Here is a 16,012-nt window from a genome sequence, read left to right on the forward strand (position 1 = left end):
GAATCTTTCGGCAACATTCTCGGAGCATCATCAAGAGGAATTCCTGGAGAAACCTCCGAAAGGATTCTTAGAAGAATTTCCGAACGAATGTCTGCAGGAGCTTCGAGAGCAATTCCTAAAAGTTCGTATGGAGGAAGTCGTGAAAGAAACAAACTGAGGAATTTCTGAAGGAGCGACTGGAGGAATTTCCGACGGAATTCTTGGAGGATCTAACGGAGAAATTTCTGGACGAACTTATGGAGGAGCTGCTAGAGGTACTTCCAAAGGAAACTCTGGAGAAATTGCTGGAGGAATTTCATGGGAAATTTCAGAAATAATTCCAGAGATGTATTTACTGGAGAAATTTTTAGAGGGATTCCCAGTTAAAATACTGGAAGAGTGCCCAAAAATATTTCTTGGAAAAATATCAAAGGAATTCAAGGAAGAATTCAACAAGGAACTGTAACGAGTTTACCCTGTACTTTCTACTGAGTCTTTAATAAAAACTCTGGCGTTTTTTTTAGGAAATTCCACTGATTTTTTTGTCAGAATTTTCTCCTGAACAAATATAAATAATTTACGGTAGCTATTCTGAGAAATATCCATTTAACTCCAGAACAATTTCAATTTCTTGTCGACATTCGTAAGAATTTTCTATGGAAACTAAAGAAAATTTTCTGAGAAAATGAAACGTTTAAATGTGGTACATTGAAAATCCTAAGAGACATCCCTTAACTTCCAAATACAAATGATACTCCGGATTTGTATTTGAAAGACAGAAAGACAGACAAATTTAGACAAATTTCTTCTGGAAATAAACATGAATTCTTTGTAGGAGTTCAGATGATTTTCCTGCAAGAACTTGAAAATAATTTTGTGGAAATAAAGATGAATTTCTCGTTTAAATTTTGGGGGAATTCCTTTACTGCCCATACTGAAATTATTATAAATTTCCAAGATAATTTGAAAAGAATTTCCAATTTCAATTCTCTTGAAATTTTATGAGAAATTCCTCGGACTATTAATGGGAAATTCTCTTTATTTTACACGATTTTTTGGGCCCCAAAATGAAGAATCGATATTCAATTTCTTTCAGAGAACGAGGAAGTTAATCATCCTGAACAGTTTTCCGTTTGACTCAAAAATCGAAAGGAACATTGTTTAATTAGAAATTTAAAAATAGATGAAAAATGCTTCCTCGACATTTTCGGTCTTGTTTGACGTACGGAATAATATGATTCAAACGCACTTGACTTGACAAACACACCGCAGGGCACTTGACTCAACCTTTGATAGTTAAAATATGGGCCTGACGTTTTGAGCTGATGGTTCAATCGTTCTGAAATGTTGCACAGCCCAAAATTTGCCTTAATATGTCTTAAATAAAAAATATTATTTTTACTGATTTAGACTTTCACCAGAATTTTTATAACTTCGGTTCAAGTATTCCTGACTATCGTTTGCAATCATAAACGAGGTAGAGCTTTGGGACCCAATTCTGCTTATTTTACACGAATTAATTTTTTAAAACGAATTTCATTTTTTTTTAAATCCACGGAAAAATCATCGAGTTCTTCAAAATTTATTCTTTTTCTCGACGGGTATTCTGGGAATATCGAAAAGATCAGATAAATTATAAATAAATTTAAAAAATGGTTCTAGCCCAACAACTCATAGTAAAATTCTGTCTTTTTTTGCCGTTTGAAATAAATTAGATTGGTCATTGCGTTCTGATACAATGATCGAAATACCTTTTTAGCAGACACGTCGAAAACGCCACCGCTACCAAGGAAAATTTAAACGAAGGTAAGTCTTCAAATATTTTAAAAAGTCTTCAAAATGTCTTCATGAAATAAATGTCTTCACAGAGATTCAAATGTCTTCAAATCGAAGACATGTCTTCAAATCTGGCATCCCTGCTCTAGTGATGTCTAGCAATATTTTGTCAATACCCAATGACAGATCAAATAATGTTTTTGTTTGTTTGTTTGAACTTGTAGCGGAAAACAGAAGCACCATGGGTGGGAAAAGTAAAAAGATGAGTCCAAATGAAAAAAAAACTTATTCTATGCCTGCATAATTAGTGCAAGTTGACTTATGACTTTGCATGAAATGTGGGTAGACCAAGGGTAGCAAGAATTCAACCATTTAATTGGGGATTGGTCGCATCAGCGCCACAAAAACCTATCAAAACAAATAACAGAGTGCTCATCAGCGATGGTAAACTGATATCGATGAGCGATTTATTGTGCGGAAAATAAAAAAACCTTAAAACGAGTTCACCCATATAGGCAAGTGAGTTGGAGAGAAGAAGTGCTCAGATATGAACCAATACGAACAGAAATACTTGTAAAAAGTATGGGTATAATGGGCGAGTATCACGGAAGAAAATTCAAGTGAGCCATCAAATTATCAAAAACAGCTCGATTTCAGCTAAAAATATCTTAGGAAGAAGGATGACTTTCGGAATCAAGTCATGTTATCTGACGAAAGCAAGTACAGCATATTTGGATCAAATGGCCGATGTATGGTATGGCGGAAAAGGAATATTGAGATACAGCCGCAGAATCTCTTTCGAGCAGTAAAGCATGGTGGGGGCTCCGTCATGGTCTCTGAGGTGCTTGAGCGCAACCGGTGTGGGAAAATTTCACATTATTGAAGGAATTATGTATCACAAAATGTTCATCCGCATTTTGAAAGAAAATTTGAACTCTATTGCTGAGAAATTAGGCTTAGGAAAATAAATCTTACGAGATGATAATTACCTTGAGTACACAGCCCAAAGTACTAAGCTGTAGCTACTCTATAATACCCCAATCAACTCAAAACGCCTCTTCAGAGCCAAGATATGAATCCAATTTAACTCCATTTGAAGGTTCTGGACGACAAACTTTTCGTGAAATTCGTGAAAGTCATATTTCCAAGAACAACGAATTGAAATTAGTGTTGAAAGAAGAATGGAAGAATATTTCGTCCCCCCTTACGGCTAATTTGGTCAGTTCCATGCCACAAGAACTACAGCCCGTCATAGATACACAGGGGAATCCAACGAAATATTGAATTCCATTCTACAACTCCTGTTTTCGTTTCAAAAGCGCGCTAAACCTGAATAGACGAATACTTTTTGAGCCCGTATTTAATGAATTGTTAGGTTTTGTTACCTTTGTTTTTGTTATTGTTTTATTTTTCTGTTTGATTTTTAACAATAAAGATGAATTGATTATTTTGTTACACAATGTAATCAATAGTTTTATTTTTTTGAGCTTACTAGATTCTATTTTTGACATTTTCTAGAAAATGCACAGCTAGACGAATACTTTTTGGACTCACTGTAGATTGCTCAAGCTTTTAGTTTGATTTTATTCGTAGCAAAACTTAATATCTTCATGATTGTCGGTGGAAAATTTTGACGTTGGTGACTGTTCTTATCTCAACAAGTTTACTTTGGAATAATCTCAAGATGTGAAGAAAAAAACATTTCATATAAAAATTCAACCGAGAAATCTTTACTGCCTAGCAAATAAAAGCTGGTATAGCAAAATTTTCAGGCAAAAGAAAATTTACACTTTTATTACTATAGGTTGTAGTGTAATACACTAATATTTTTGTCAATGTTTCACCAGCGGTATTCACTCTCGGGAATTCCCTCAATCATGAAACAATAGATTTATTTAATTCAAGAAATCGATTTCACTATTCATTGATCATGATTACAGATCCCGAAGCCATTATCCATTGAAAGTTGCAGTGCATTCTCATTCGTCGATTACACATATAATAACCCGTTAAACTTGCTTCATTCTGTTATTGAGAGGCAATGATGGTCATGAAGCAGCGTTTTAGGTTCGTATCCTTTGTTCAATACCCGTGTTGTCCTTGAATGAAATTTGGCTGTAATTCTGTAAAGCTGTAAAGACAAAGAAAACATGAATGGTGCAACGACAAGACGAGACTTGCGAAGATGCTGCCTCTTTTTCTTTGTTTTGACAATTCGGCACACGTTTCAAAAGGGCGAAACTGCTTTTGTAAACAAGAGCTTCTCACGTCGCTGATAAGCTAAGTTATTCCCATCTACGCAATCCAGCGCCATTGAACACGAAAGAAGAGGATTTACTGCTTTCATCAGTGGTGTTGGATTGTGTGGTTGGGTACTAATTAGTTCACCAGCGACCTGAGAAGCTCTTGTTTACAAAAGCAGTTTGGCCCTTTTGAAATGTGTGCCGAATTGTTCTTTTTAATTGGTCCTGACGAAAGCGTGAAATTAAAATGGGGCCGGATGATGCTTTTTTATTTCACTCGGCAAGGGATATATGACGTCATTTGCAAAATGATTGGTAATACGTTAAAACACATTTTAGCCGAAAATAGTTTGATTTTTCGGGTTAGAAGTTTAATTTACTTTTAGATTGGTCATACGAAAGTCTAATTATTTCTATTTAAAAAAACATGAGTTGATATGTAGCCTGTTGTGACCCTTCCGGTGTAGTGATCAGATCCCAAAATAAGACGCACAAGACACTTCCGTTTGTTCGAAACACTCCGTTTTATTCAATAACCACTTTATTGCTTATTCTGACTTTATTTAAAAACTACGGATACAGGTTAACAATTTAGTGGCTGACCGCGCTCGGAAAGGACCCAATTACGAATAACGAAATTATTTCAAAAATTGCGCGCGCTACATATTTCTGTTCGGGCTCTATTCAAACCGTTTCGGCTGATATTCGGACACCAATCGTGTGTCTCGGAAAAGCTTTTCATTCGAGCAATTTTGGGCATTGCAAACTACACTACCAAATGAATATTGTCTAAGCTACATGCTACATTCTCCCGTAGTAGCGTTTGTCGACTATAACATCTACATAGCCGGCCACCTAAATTTGACGTTCCAAATTTACAAGCAAAACAAGAAAACAGACATAGCTTCATCGTTGTACCACTAGGAATGACTTATTTTCTATAATTATACACTAATATTTGCTTATTTTTAGGACTTTAGCTGGCAGGTGTCGAGATCTCATCGGTGTTGTGTTGTTGGTCGCATGGTAATGGGTAGATACGCGAGATTGAACGTTTGTAGGTTCCACTCAAAGTTCGTAGTGTCGCAACGCGAACTACGCCATCATCTCCAGGGTGAATTTGCACAATTCGTGCCAGCGGCCATGATATAGACGGTTTTCCTTCATCTTGTACCAACACAATTTGCCCAACTTGAATGTTCGTCGCTGATCCAGCCTTCTTCCTTTGATGGTTCTGCTCGTAGAGGTACTCCTTACGCCATCGATCCCAGTGTTGTTGGACCAGCTTCTGCAGTTCGTGGTAATGTTGCAATCGGTTGCTAGGGATACTGGTGTAGTCTGGCTCCGGCAGACTTTGTAGCGACGTACCGACTAGGAAATGGCCAGGTGTGAGAACGTCTAGCTCCCCAGGATCACCTGACAATGATGTCAGCGGGCGACTATTCATGTTGGCTTCGATTTGGGTCAGGATGGTCGCAAAATCTTCATAGGACAGTTGAGTGCTTCCGAGTGTTTTCACCAAAGACGTTTTAGCTGTTTTGACGGCCGCCTCCCACAATCCGCCGAATGAAGGTGCTCGCGGTGGTATGAAATACCATTGAATTCGCTTCAGGCTGCATTCGTTGTTGATTGCTTCTCTCGTGCGCTTGTTCTCCAAAAGACGATGCAGTTCAACCAGGGTGTTATTTGCTCCTCTAAAATTTGTACCATTGTCGGAGTGTATTTCCGTTGGCATGCCGCGCCGGGCGATGAAGCGGCGTAGTGCGGCGATAAAGGCTTCTGTTGACAAATCGCATACCAGCTCCAGGTGTACGGCCTTTGATGCAAAGTATACACAACCCGCAATGAAGGCTTTTCGTGCCGCAGCTCGTCGGTGTACAGGCTTCAAGTAGACAGGGCCACAAAAATCCACTCCGGTCACAGCGAAAGCTCTATTTGGTGCGGTGCGTTGCTTCGGTAATTGGCCAACGGGTTGAACGATAGGGGTAGGGTTTTGACGAAAGCATTGCAAACACTTACGGAACACAGAGTTGGCGACTAGTTTGCCGTTTACAGGCCAAAATTCTTGGTGCATAGAGGCAAGTGTCATGCGAGGCCCAGAGTGCATACAGAGTTTGTGGTAGTATTCGGTGATTAGGTATGTGAGAGGGTGATGCTTTGGAAGGATGATAGGGTGCTTTGTTTGGTAATTTTCAGAAGAGTGATCCAGACGCCCACGCAGACGAATTAGGCTATTTTCGTCTAGGAATGGATGAAGCAGGCGCAGCGGTGAACGTTTAGAAACCGGTCGATTATTAGCCAAATCCTTGAACTCTTCCGTAAAAACCTCCTGTTGTGCAACCCTTGAAAGGACTTCCTTGGCCTGTTCCAATTCATGGACTGATACGAATGTATTAGGACTAGGAGCGAATTTTCGTTGACATTGGTTTTTGAAGCGAAGAAGTAGAGCTGTTATTCTAACCAGTCTTTGGAAGGAAGAGTATCGGTAGAACAGAAAATTATGGTCCGATCCTGTTTGTGCCACAAAAACCGATTTTCGTCGCTCCAGGAGATCTTCGGATGGAACTACGTTTGACTTCTTAGGCTAGTCGTTTTTTCCTCGTGATAGCCATGATGGTCCACTCCTCCAAATAGTGTTTCCGATCAATTCCTTGGGAAGCATTCCCCGCGAAACGTGGTCCGCTGGATTTTCGTTTCCGCTCACGTGGTTCCATGAATGGCCATGCGTTAGTTGCTGGATTTCTGCCGTACGGTTGCCGATGAAATTTTGCCATGAATTTGGTGTTGCTTGAATCCAGTGCAGAGTTACAGTCGAGTCTGTCCAAAACCAGCATCGAGTACCTTCCATGCGCAAAGCTTTCGATACTCGAGCGTACAACCTAGCCCCAAGTAAAGCAGCACAAAGTTCGAGTCGCGGTAAACTAATGCGTTTTAGTGGTGCAACTCTGGATTTGGCCGCAATTAGTTGAATCTTTGTGTTTCCTTCCTGGTCTTCCGAGCGTGCGTAGATACATGCACCATATCCTGCTTCTGATGCATCCGTGAACACGTGGAATTCAATCGATGATGATCCCAGCAAGAAAAGGTATCTCGGAACCTTGTATTCTTCCAGGCATTGTAATTGTGAAGAAAATTCCTCCCATTTCACCATAACGTCATTTGGTACTTGATCGTCCCATCCAGAATTCGCAATCCAAAGCTGCTGCATATGAATTTTTGCCCATGCCACGACTGGTGACACCAAACCAAGCGGGTCGTACAGCTTTGCAATCGTCGAGAAAATTTTGCGTTTCGTTAAATAGCCCTCGTGTGTAGGTGGTTGAACCTCGATGCAAAACTGGTCTGGTCCGGTCTCCCAACCTACTCCTAACGTTTTTATTTTTTGTAGATCGTCGAAGTGCAATGTTGCCTCTCCTCCCAACAGTTCCTTGGGAATCTTACGCAGAACTTCCACCTTGTTGGAGCACCATTTCCGCAACTCGAGACCTCCTTGCGACATCAGTGTTTGCACTTCTTCTTGAAGTTCGATAGCTTCGGGTACAGAATCAGCTCCGGATAAAAAGTCGTCCATGTAGAAATCTTCCTGCACCGCTGAAGTAGCAAGATCCCATTTGTTCTTCGAGTCCAAAGCCAGTTGCTTCAAAACTCGAGTGGCAAGGAATGAAGATGGAGTTAAACCATAGGTGATTGTTTGGAGCTCGTACACTTGAAGGGGTTCTACAGTGCTAAATCTCCATACAATTCTCTGAAGAGGTGTGTCGTCTTCATGAACCCTGATCTGTCGGTACATTTTAGTGACATCAGCGACTAATGCGACAGCATGTTTTCTGAAACGGAGCATCAAGTCGAGGAGATCGTCTTGTATATTTGGACCAGCAAGCAGAGCATCATTCAGCGAGTAATTAGTAGACGTTTTAGCAGACCCATCAAAGACTACGCGCACCTTGGTAGTCGAACTTGACTCCTTAAACACCGGGTGGTGCGGGAGATAACAGACCGTTTTTCCTTCATCCAATTGCGGATCGCTAGCCTCGCCTATACACTTCATGTGGCCCAAACTCAAATATTCTTGCATGAAATCTGAATACTGCTTACGCAAACCAAAATCTTTCTCCAAGCGTTTCTCGATTTGGGAAAACCGTCGTATCGCACCTTGTTTAGACTCTCCAATCATGTCGTAGAAATCCATGCGTTTAGGGTAACGAACCGTATATCTTCCCATACCGTCTCGTGTATGTGTACTAGTGAAGTGCGCCTCACAGTCTTCTTCCTCTTGCGAATATGGTGTTTTGTTCGAAAGTTCCTCCAAAGCCCAAAACTTTTCGATAGTTTTCTCGAACGGTTCTATTCTAGCTACGTGACAACTGACATTGCTTATTTCATCCATGCATTTGGATTCACCTGTCGCAACCCATCCGAATATTGTTTGCACGAACACAGGAAGAGCATTTCCAAACTTTCGAACCTGCAACCGGCCACCATCACGTACTAGAAAGTCGTAGAAGTATTGAGCACCCAGCACTAAATCGATCGGAGCCGAGACAAAAAATTCCGGATCCGCTAGAGCTATATCGGAAGGAGGATTCCAGTGCATCAACGGAATAGACCGTGAAGGTTGATCGTCAGTAACTTTATCCAAAACCAGAAATTCCATTGCAATTGAATACTTCTGGACGCGTGAAGATATTGTGGTGGAGACTTCAAATGCCGATTGGCTGCGCGATCCTCCGATTCCCGTTATTACCACCTTCCTATCCAGTCGAGAAAGCCGGAGAAGTTGAAATAGTCTCCTTGACATCAGATTAGCCTGCGAGCCAGAATCTAGGAGAGCTCGTGCGATGTGCGTCCTTCCCAATGCATCTTTCACCTTCAACAACACCGTCTGCAGGAACACGTGCGACCTAGTATTTCCTACCGCCAAATTCGATGATATTGTTGCCGTCGAAGGACCCACAGTAGTAGAAGGGTTTGAACCACCACCAGATGAAGATGGACCAGGTAACTGTACGTCAACATTCGCTGCTGGAGAGATATTGGAAGAGGGACCAGAACCAGAACCAGGGAAACCAGGGTGCAGCAACGAATGATGCTTCTTCGAGCAAGTTTTGCATCGGTACTTTGACGGGCAATCTCGAGCCAAATGATTTCGTCCCAGACAATTACTACATAACCGCTTGGAGTTGGTGAGTTGCAGCCTTTTATCAACAGGAAGTTTCGCAAAGGCTGGACACCGAGAGATCCAATGTTTGTCTTGGCAGGCAAAACAGTTCGAGGAGAAATTTTCAGTCGCCGAGTTGACCGAAACCTTGGCCATTCGAGGCTTGAAACTATTATGTGGCGACGACGTAGTCGGAACGAATATATGCTGATCAACAGAAACTGCATCCAAAACTCGAGTCTGCTTTTTGAGAAACTGCACCAGCGATGTAAATGTAGGCTCCTTTTCTGGTGCGACGTTTTCCTCCCACCGCTTTTGCGTAATTTCGTCGAGTTTCGAAACCATCAAATGCACTAACATCGCACCCCAACCGTTGGTCTTCTCTCCAAGTTGATCCAAAATTTTTGTGTTCCGCTCAAAGCAATCGATGAGATCATGCAACGCAACAGCAGATTCCTTTTTTATCCTCGGATATTCAAAAAGCGCGTTCATATGTCGTTTCTTGAGAAGGTAGTTGTTTGAGAAACGAGCCACCAAACCATCCCAAGCAACCCTATAGTTAGCATCGCTCATAGAATAAGAATCTACCAATTTCAACGCATCGCCTTTGAGAGAAGCACGCAAGTAGTGGAATTTTTGAATATTACTCAAATCGGCAGAAGAGTCAATCAAAGCCACAAACGTGTCATGGAACGGCAACCAATTTTCAAAATCACCGTTGAACTCCGGCAGATTGATTTGAGGAAGTCGAACCGCAGCTTGTACATTCGAGGTGTTGTGATTGGGTTGTGTGTTTTGTGTTGCATGCTGTCTCGCTAACTTATTCGCCAACCCTCCCCTTACCGTGTAATATTTTTCCTCGAATTCCACTCGCAATTGCTGTAGTTCTTTTAGGTTGTCTTCGTTGTCCTCTAAGCCTTCTATGTCGCCCATTACCTCCTCGAATTCCTTCCACTTCTGCTCGAGCTTTTCCATGCGTATGATGACCTGCTGATGATCGAACTGAACGGTGCTGTTCAGGTACTGCTCGATGCGCATGACAAATTCGACCACGTTGTCCCTGGTGCGCATAAGCAACTTCTGCTTCTTCGACATGATGATGATTTCCTTGAAACCTTGAACTGTGAGGAAAGCAACCAGCGAAGCACCTTCTAACGGAAATAATTGTTTTCTGGACAGAAACTCACCTGGTGAGCCTGTCTATCAGGCCTTGTATAATAATGATTCAGCGACGGCAACGGCAATCAGACCAGACAATGAATGGTACGTAGCACTGTAAAACATGAAGAAGCGAAGCACCTTCTAACCAGATTTATCGTTTGTTGGACAGAAACTCACCTGGTGAGCCTGTCAACTAGGCCTTGTATGCAAATGGATTTAGCGCCAAACACAACGATAATATCGACCCGGTACTCAAAGATGACGATTTCTGTGGAAATACAAGCAGCGAAGCACCTTCTAACGAGAATTACAGTTGATGGACAGAAACTCACCTGGTGAGCCTGTCAATTAGGCCTTGTATAAATGTAATTCTCCTACAGCAACGGCCTTTTTAGAATGGGTAAAATTCTAAGAACACGAACTGGAACTCCATTCGTTGGGATTCGTCCTCCGTAGGTTTCAGCGGTACGATATTTGGAGCCGATAGCGATGGCGTCTCAAGAAAGCACAGAAGTGAACGTATTGTTCTGAAATTCCAACAAGAGAAGCACCTTCCAACCAATAAAAAGATGTCTGGACAGAGACTCACCAATTGAGCCTTTTGTTAAGGCCTTGTATAATAAAATTACACCAGCTCTTGATGGCCAATTCCACACGCCGAAATACCGATCGTATCCGCTGTCCAAATGTCCAATTCCGAGGCGCAAGGTCCGACTAATGCCACTAATAAACCGTTGGTGAAACCGCGATGGCTACGTCCAAAGATCGTCACGATCTCGATGGCGGTTGGTTCCGTATAATAGAGTGTAGATCACTATTGTCCAAGGTTCCAATGGCGTCTCGGCGTCGATTCCTTCCTAGATCACTATCCTGGTCACGGCACCAATGTTGTGACCCTTCCGGTGTATCCCGTTTTATTCAATAACCACTTTATTGCTTATTCTAACTTTATTTAAAAACTACGGATACAGGTTAACAATTTAGTGGCTGACCGCGCTCGGAAAGGACCCAATTACGAATAACGAAATTATTTCAAAAATTGCGCGCGCTACATATTTCTGTTCGGGCTCTATTCAAACCGTTTCGGCTGATATTCGGACACCAATCGTGTGTCTCGGAAAAGCTTTTCATTCGAGCAATTTTGGGCATTGCAAACTACACTACCAAATGAATATTGTCTAAGCTACATGCTACATTCTCCCGTAGTAGCGTTTGTCGACTATAACATCTACATAGCCTAACATGTGTTTTTTTCAAAATTCTAACCCTATGTATTAAAAAGTTTTCAATATATCACTGTTAATATCATTTCAGAAGCATTTTAAAATATATTCTTCCTTCCTTCCTGGCGGACGGTACGTGGAGGAGGCGAATGAACCACGAGTTGCATCAGCTGTTGGGAGAACCATCCATCGTTCACACCGCGAAAATCGGAAGACTGCAGTGGGCTGGGCACGTTGCCAGAATTTCGGAGGGGGCGGGGCTAACGGGCTTAATTTATTAAATACAAGAAAGCTGCTGATCGGTGCGCGCGAGCCATTTTGATCGATATTCCAAAAAGAGCAGTTCGACATTCGATGCAGCGGAGCGGACACAGCAGCACGAAGGCTTGGGTGGCAGTGGCAATGTGGAAAATTTATTCCAAATTTTAGAGGCTTAGCGAAAAATCATCAAGTGGCGGTCGGACAAAATTTTCAACGCAAGGTGCCGACAAGCGTTTGGATGCAGCTAGTTATTGGAAAGGCGCATTGGGAAATGAAAAATGGTTCTTCTTAGGACCAACATTTTATGGAAAGAAATAGTTAATTGCGAAAATGGACTGTTTCGGTGGCATCGGGTTTGACGTGGTAGCTTGGTTGCTGTTAGTGATTCCATCCGTTCAAATTAATTGCATCATCTCCCTCCGCCGCGCTACCAAATTTGCTAGTTACGATTGAGTTTTTTACTTTGAAGAAAGATTATTTCGGATAGTCGGATCAACCTTCTTTTGTATAAAATGGTGGCTTTTGTATAATGAAGACGCCACCTCAGTGGAAACTATCTAACCACCCATCGGTGAACGTCGCTCGGACAGACATATGCCAAGAGATAATGTTTTTGTAATATGAAGAAACTTCGTCTTGAGTCAAATTATTGTTGTTATTCCTCGCAACAATACGCATCTTAGATAAATAACATCTCATACCCAATTCAGAATCTTGCGAGAAAATTTCATAGGATTCTTAGAACTTGTCGTTCTCCAAACAGTCCGTTGTCTGCGGAATCCCGATCAAAATGGCTCGCGCGCGCCGAGAAGCAGGTTTCTTATATCTAATGAAGTAATTCCATTAGCCCCGCCCCTAAATTAATCGTTATGAGTGCACATTTTATTTACACCCATATCAGATCACAAAGGGGCGGGGCTAACGGGCTTAATTTATTAAATACAAGAAAGCTGCTGTTCGGCACGCGCGAGCCATTTAGATCGGGATTTCGCGGAAAGAGCGGAATTAGCAGTTCGAGAAAATTTGATGCAGCGGAGCGGACACAGCAGCACGAACGCGTGGGTAGCAGTGGCAATGCTGGAAATTCATTCCAAATGGTGGAGGCTTAGCGAAAAATCATGATTCCATGCGTTCAAATTAATTGCATCATCTCCCTCCGCCACGCTATCAAATTTGCTAGTTACGATTGAGTTTTGCACTTTGAAGAAAGTTCATATCGGATTGTCGGTAAGTAAGTAAGGTAAAGTAAGGATTGTGATGTCCCCGACTGAAAGCCAATCGAGTGGCTTCAGCGGCCGATGAGTCATGTTAATTCCACGGTTAGAGACTCAAAGTTCATCCAACTGGGAACAACTTTTCGACTTCTTGATTCAGTTGGCCTCCGAGCAGTTTGCTCAATGTTAATAGAACGACACAAATTATTATGGCAAATAACATCAATTTCGAATAGCTACGTAGTCCTACGTCACCTTTGCGTACAACCCGATTGGGCTGCACTAAAGACATTATAAACAAAGACGGGAAATGTTCCAATTGGAATTCCAAATTTACTGTCAGTGCTATTCCAATCGAGCAGAAGACCTGTCATTCCAAAAAATCACGCAGAGCATTTGGTAAGGGCTAATTTAACTTCCGCAAATAAACTTGTTTAAATTATTGTTGTAATATGTTTGGATCAATGTAGCCTGATAAACCCCTACAAATGGTAGAAAATGACTCTCAACTTGTTTATATTGTATTTTCTATCTGATTTGCGTGGGTATAAGCGTTATTAATCATTTTTTGAAATTAAGAAAATCACTTACACCAATTTGAAAACTTTATGCAATATGAACAGTGTTGCGCATTCAGGGTTGCCTGTCGAATTATTTGCTCAGGGATCAGATTTCGCGTCTTTGTATATAGTGTCTTTAGGCTGCACCTTTGAGTTTTATATCCGCTACAGGAAAATCCACATAAAGGTCATTAGTCAAATAAAGGTTATGTGTGTTTCCACATATCTATGTGACAAGCATATTCATATAGTCATTATTTGGGAAACACTAGTTCAAATTTATGTGTATCACAAATAAAAATATTGATCGGATTTTTGTCAATGTACGTTCATCGCAGTTGCCAGCGGCTCAACGTAAAAAAGGAAGCCATCGCATTTAAAACCAATTATGCTCAAATTTGGCCTAAACATTATTTGCATATCAAAGAATATTGTGGCCAAATTTCATAAAATTTGGTCAACAAAAACCCCCCCTGACAATAATAGAACAGAACAAAGCCGTCATTTCCTTTATGTATTGCCCTCCTTAGCCATGTGGTAAGACGCGTGGGTACAAAGCAAGACCATACTGAGGGTGGCTGGGTTCGATTCCCGGTGCCAGTCTAGGCAATTTTCGGATTGAAAATTGTCTCGACTTCCCTGGGCATAAAAGTATCTTCGTTCAATCAAAGTTAATTGCCTATTCCCGAGGATTAAACCACCCGACTTGGACATTAATTTACAATGTTGTGAAAATTCATATGTGAATATGTACATTATGTGGAAGATAATGATTTGGAAAATGTATTGGAGGTAACCACTTTCCCTTCGATGGGACTCGAACCCATGACCCTAAAGTACGCTAGTCTGGTGCTTTAACCAACTAAGCTACGAAGGACCTCCATCGGGCTTCGCAACCTAGCGGCTACTAAACGAGCTCGAGATTCCCAAATTGGACGCATAGTCAAATCACTCGCAATCCATTTCTCAAGCCAACACTTCCACATGTGTGTAGTACACGTTCACATTAGAGAAGCGTGAGTATTTAGAAGTATAGTATTTGCTGATGAAGAAATAGTGAATTCAAAACCCGATTTGGGTTGGTAACGCGATAAAAAATTCAATATTGTTAAATCACGAATATTTTGTAGACCAATTTCAGCATCAGCATTGCTGCGCATTCGGGGTTGCCGGTTGATTTGTTTGTCCAGGGATCAGATTTCGCGTTTTTGCTTATAGTGTGTTAAAACATTTACAAGAGAGGATAATTTTGATGTCATTGGCAAATTGGTAGTTTTACATTCGCTGTTCTTGATCGATGCGCTATCGTTTGCAACCATCAACGAGATAGGGCCTTATAGCCCAATTAGCTGTTCTAATATCAACTTACGCCTGATTTTTGTAAACCTCGAATGGCCAAAAGAGAAGCTTTCTTTGTTGACTTTCTCTTTCGATTATTATAAAGTCATACGAACACATTGGATTTTTTAGCAGAGATTGATCGAGAAAATGACTTGGTCTTGCGTGCTGAGGTGAAAATATTACAACCGTAGCACAGATGGGGAGAACGGTCCAAAATGCACCCCTTAAGCTCTTCGATGTTTTCGCCCATTTAAACAAGAATCCAACCATTTTAACGTATGGGTGCAAAATGTACAAACCCAGCTACATTTTACATTCCCTATTCAAAACAATAAGGTTTTCATGACTTTCTAACGCATTTAAAAAAGTTTTTAAAAAAGGCCTGTGTTTTGCCACAGGTGGTGGTGGCCCGAATGGTGGTGTAAAACTACTCAATTGCATGTAAAATGATGGTGAACGCATGGTTGTTTGTTTTTTTCTTAATGGATTAAACTACAATCTTACGGGTGTGGTGGAAAAATAGCAAATCGTTAAATATGAGTGAATATGAAGGGATTCTGCTCATTTTTTTTCCAATGTAGCTCAATGATGGATAACTAATTATGAATTGTTATGATAATATTCGTTCATAAATGACCTACAACAGATTATATGAGTGAGGCCATTTCGCCCCAGGGGTGCATTATGCACTGTTCTCCCCTATTAGCGATAGAGAGCGTATTGAGAAAGAGAATCTCTCATTTTGGACAAACGACGTTTTCAAAAATCATGCTAGAGCTGTTTTCTGTCTCCGAACGAGTATGGACCTTTATTTCATTCGAATAAGTGCCTGGTAGGCCGGAAAGAAAGAAAGAAAATAAAAACCATTAGGTACTATCGACAAAACTTTGAAAATATATTTTCGAGCACCACCTCGGCACCCAACATGAGGTTACAATCTTAGAAAATTCTAATCCGACGTTGGCGCTCCAACTGTTGCAATCCGGTAAAATAACGAGAAGGGTTAACGTCGATGAAATATATTGACGCTCCCCGTCTACAGCAAACGATAGTTAAGTTAAACGAACCGAAGTAAGAATTCAACTTCCAATTATAG

The 16,012-nt window shown here is 41.1% G+C and overlaps 2 protein-coding genes across 2 annotated transcripts; both read right to left on the reverse strand.

The window, feature by feature from the left end:
- Positions 1-4,974: 4,974 nt before the first annotated feature.
- On the reverse strand, positions 4,975-6,087 carry LOC134206581 (uncharacterized). The gene has a single exon (XM_062682306.1). The coding sequence runs from the start codon at positions 6,085-6,087 to the stop codon at positions 4,975-4,977; it is 1,113 nt and encodes a 370-aa protein (XP_062538290.1).
- A 495-nt stretch (positions 6,088-6,582) lies between these two features.
- LOC134206582 (uncharacterized) lies at positions 6,583-10,251 on the reverse strand. Its single transcript, XM_062682307.1, has one exon. The coding sequence runs from the start codon at positions 10,249-10,251 to the stop codon at positions 6,583-6,585; it is 3,669 nt and encodes a 1,222-aa protein (XP_062538291.1).
- Positions 10,252-16,012: the final 5,761 nt, after the last annotated feature.

Source organism: Armigeres subalbatus, chromosome 1 (genome assembly GCF_024139115.2).
Source record: "Armigeres subalbatus isolate Guangzhou_Male chromosome 1, GZ_Asu_2, whole genome shotgun sequence".
Taxonomy (NCBI): domain Eukaryota; kingdom Metazoa; phylum Arthropoda; class Insecta; order Diptera; family Culicidae; genus Armigeres; species Armigeres subalbatus.

What these genes read in the sequence shown, in the direction of transcription:
- LOC134206582 (XM_062682307.1), bottom strand. Translation starts at nt 10,251, where the DNA reads ATGTCGAAGAAGCAGAAGTTGCTTATGCGCACCAGGGACAACGTGGTC.
- LOC134206581 (XM_062682306.1), bottom strand. Translation starts at nt 6,087, where the DNA reads ATGACACTTGCCTCTATGCACCAAGAATTTTGGCCTGTAAACGGCAAA.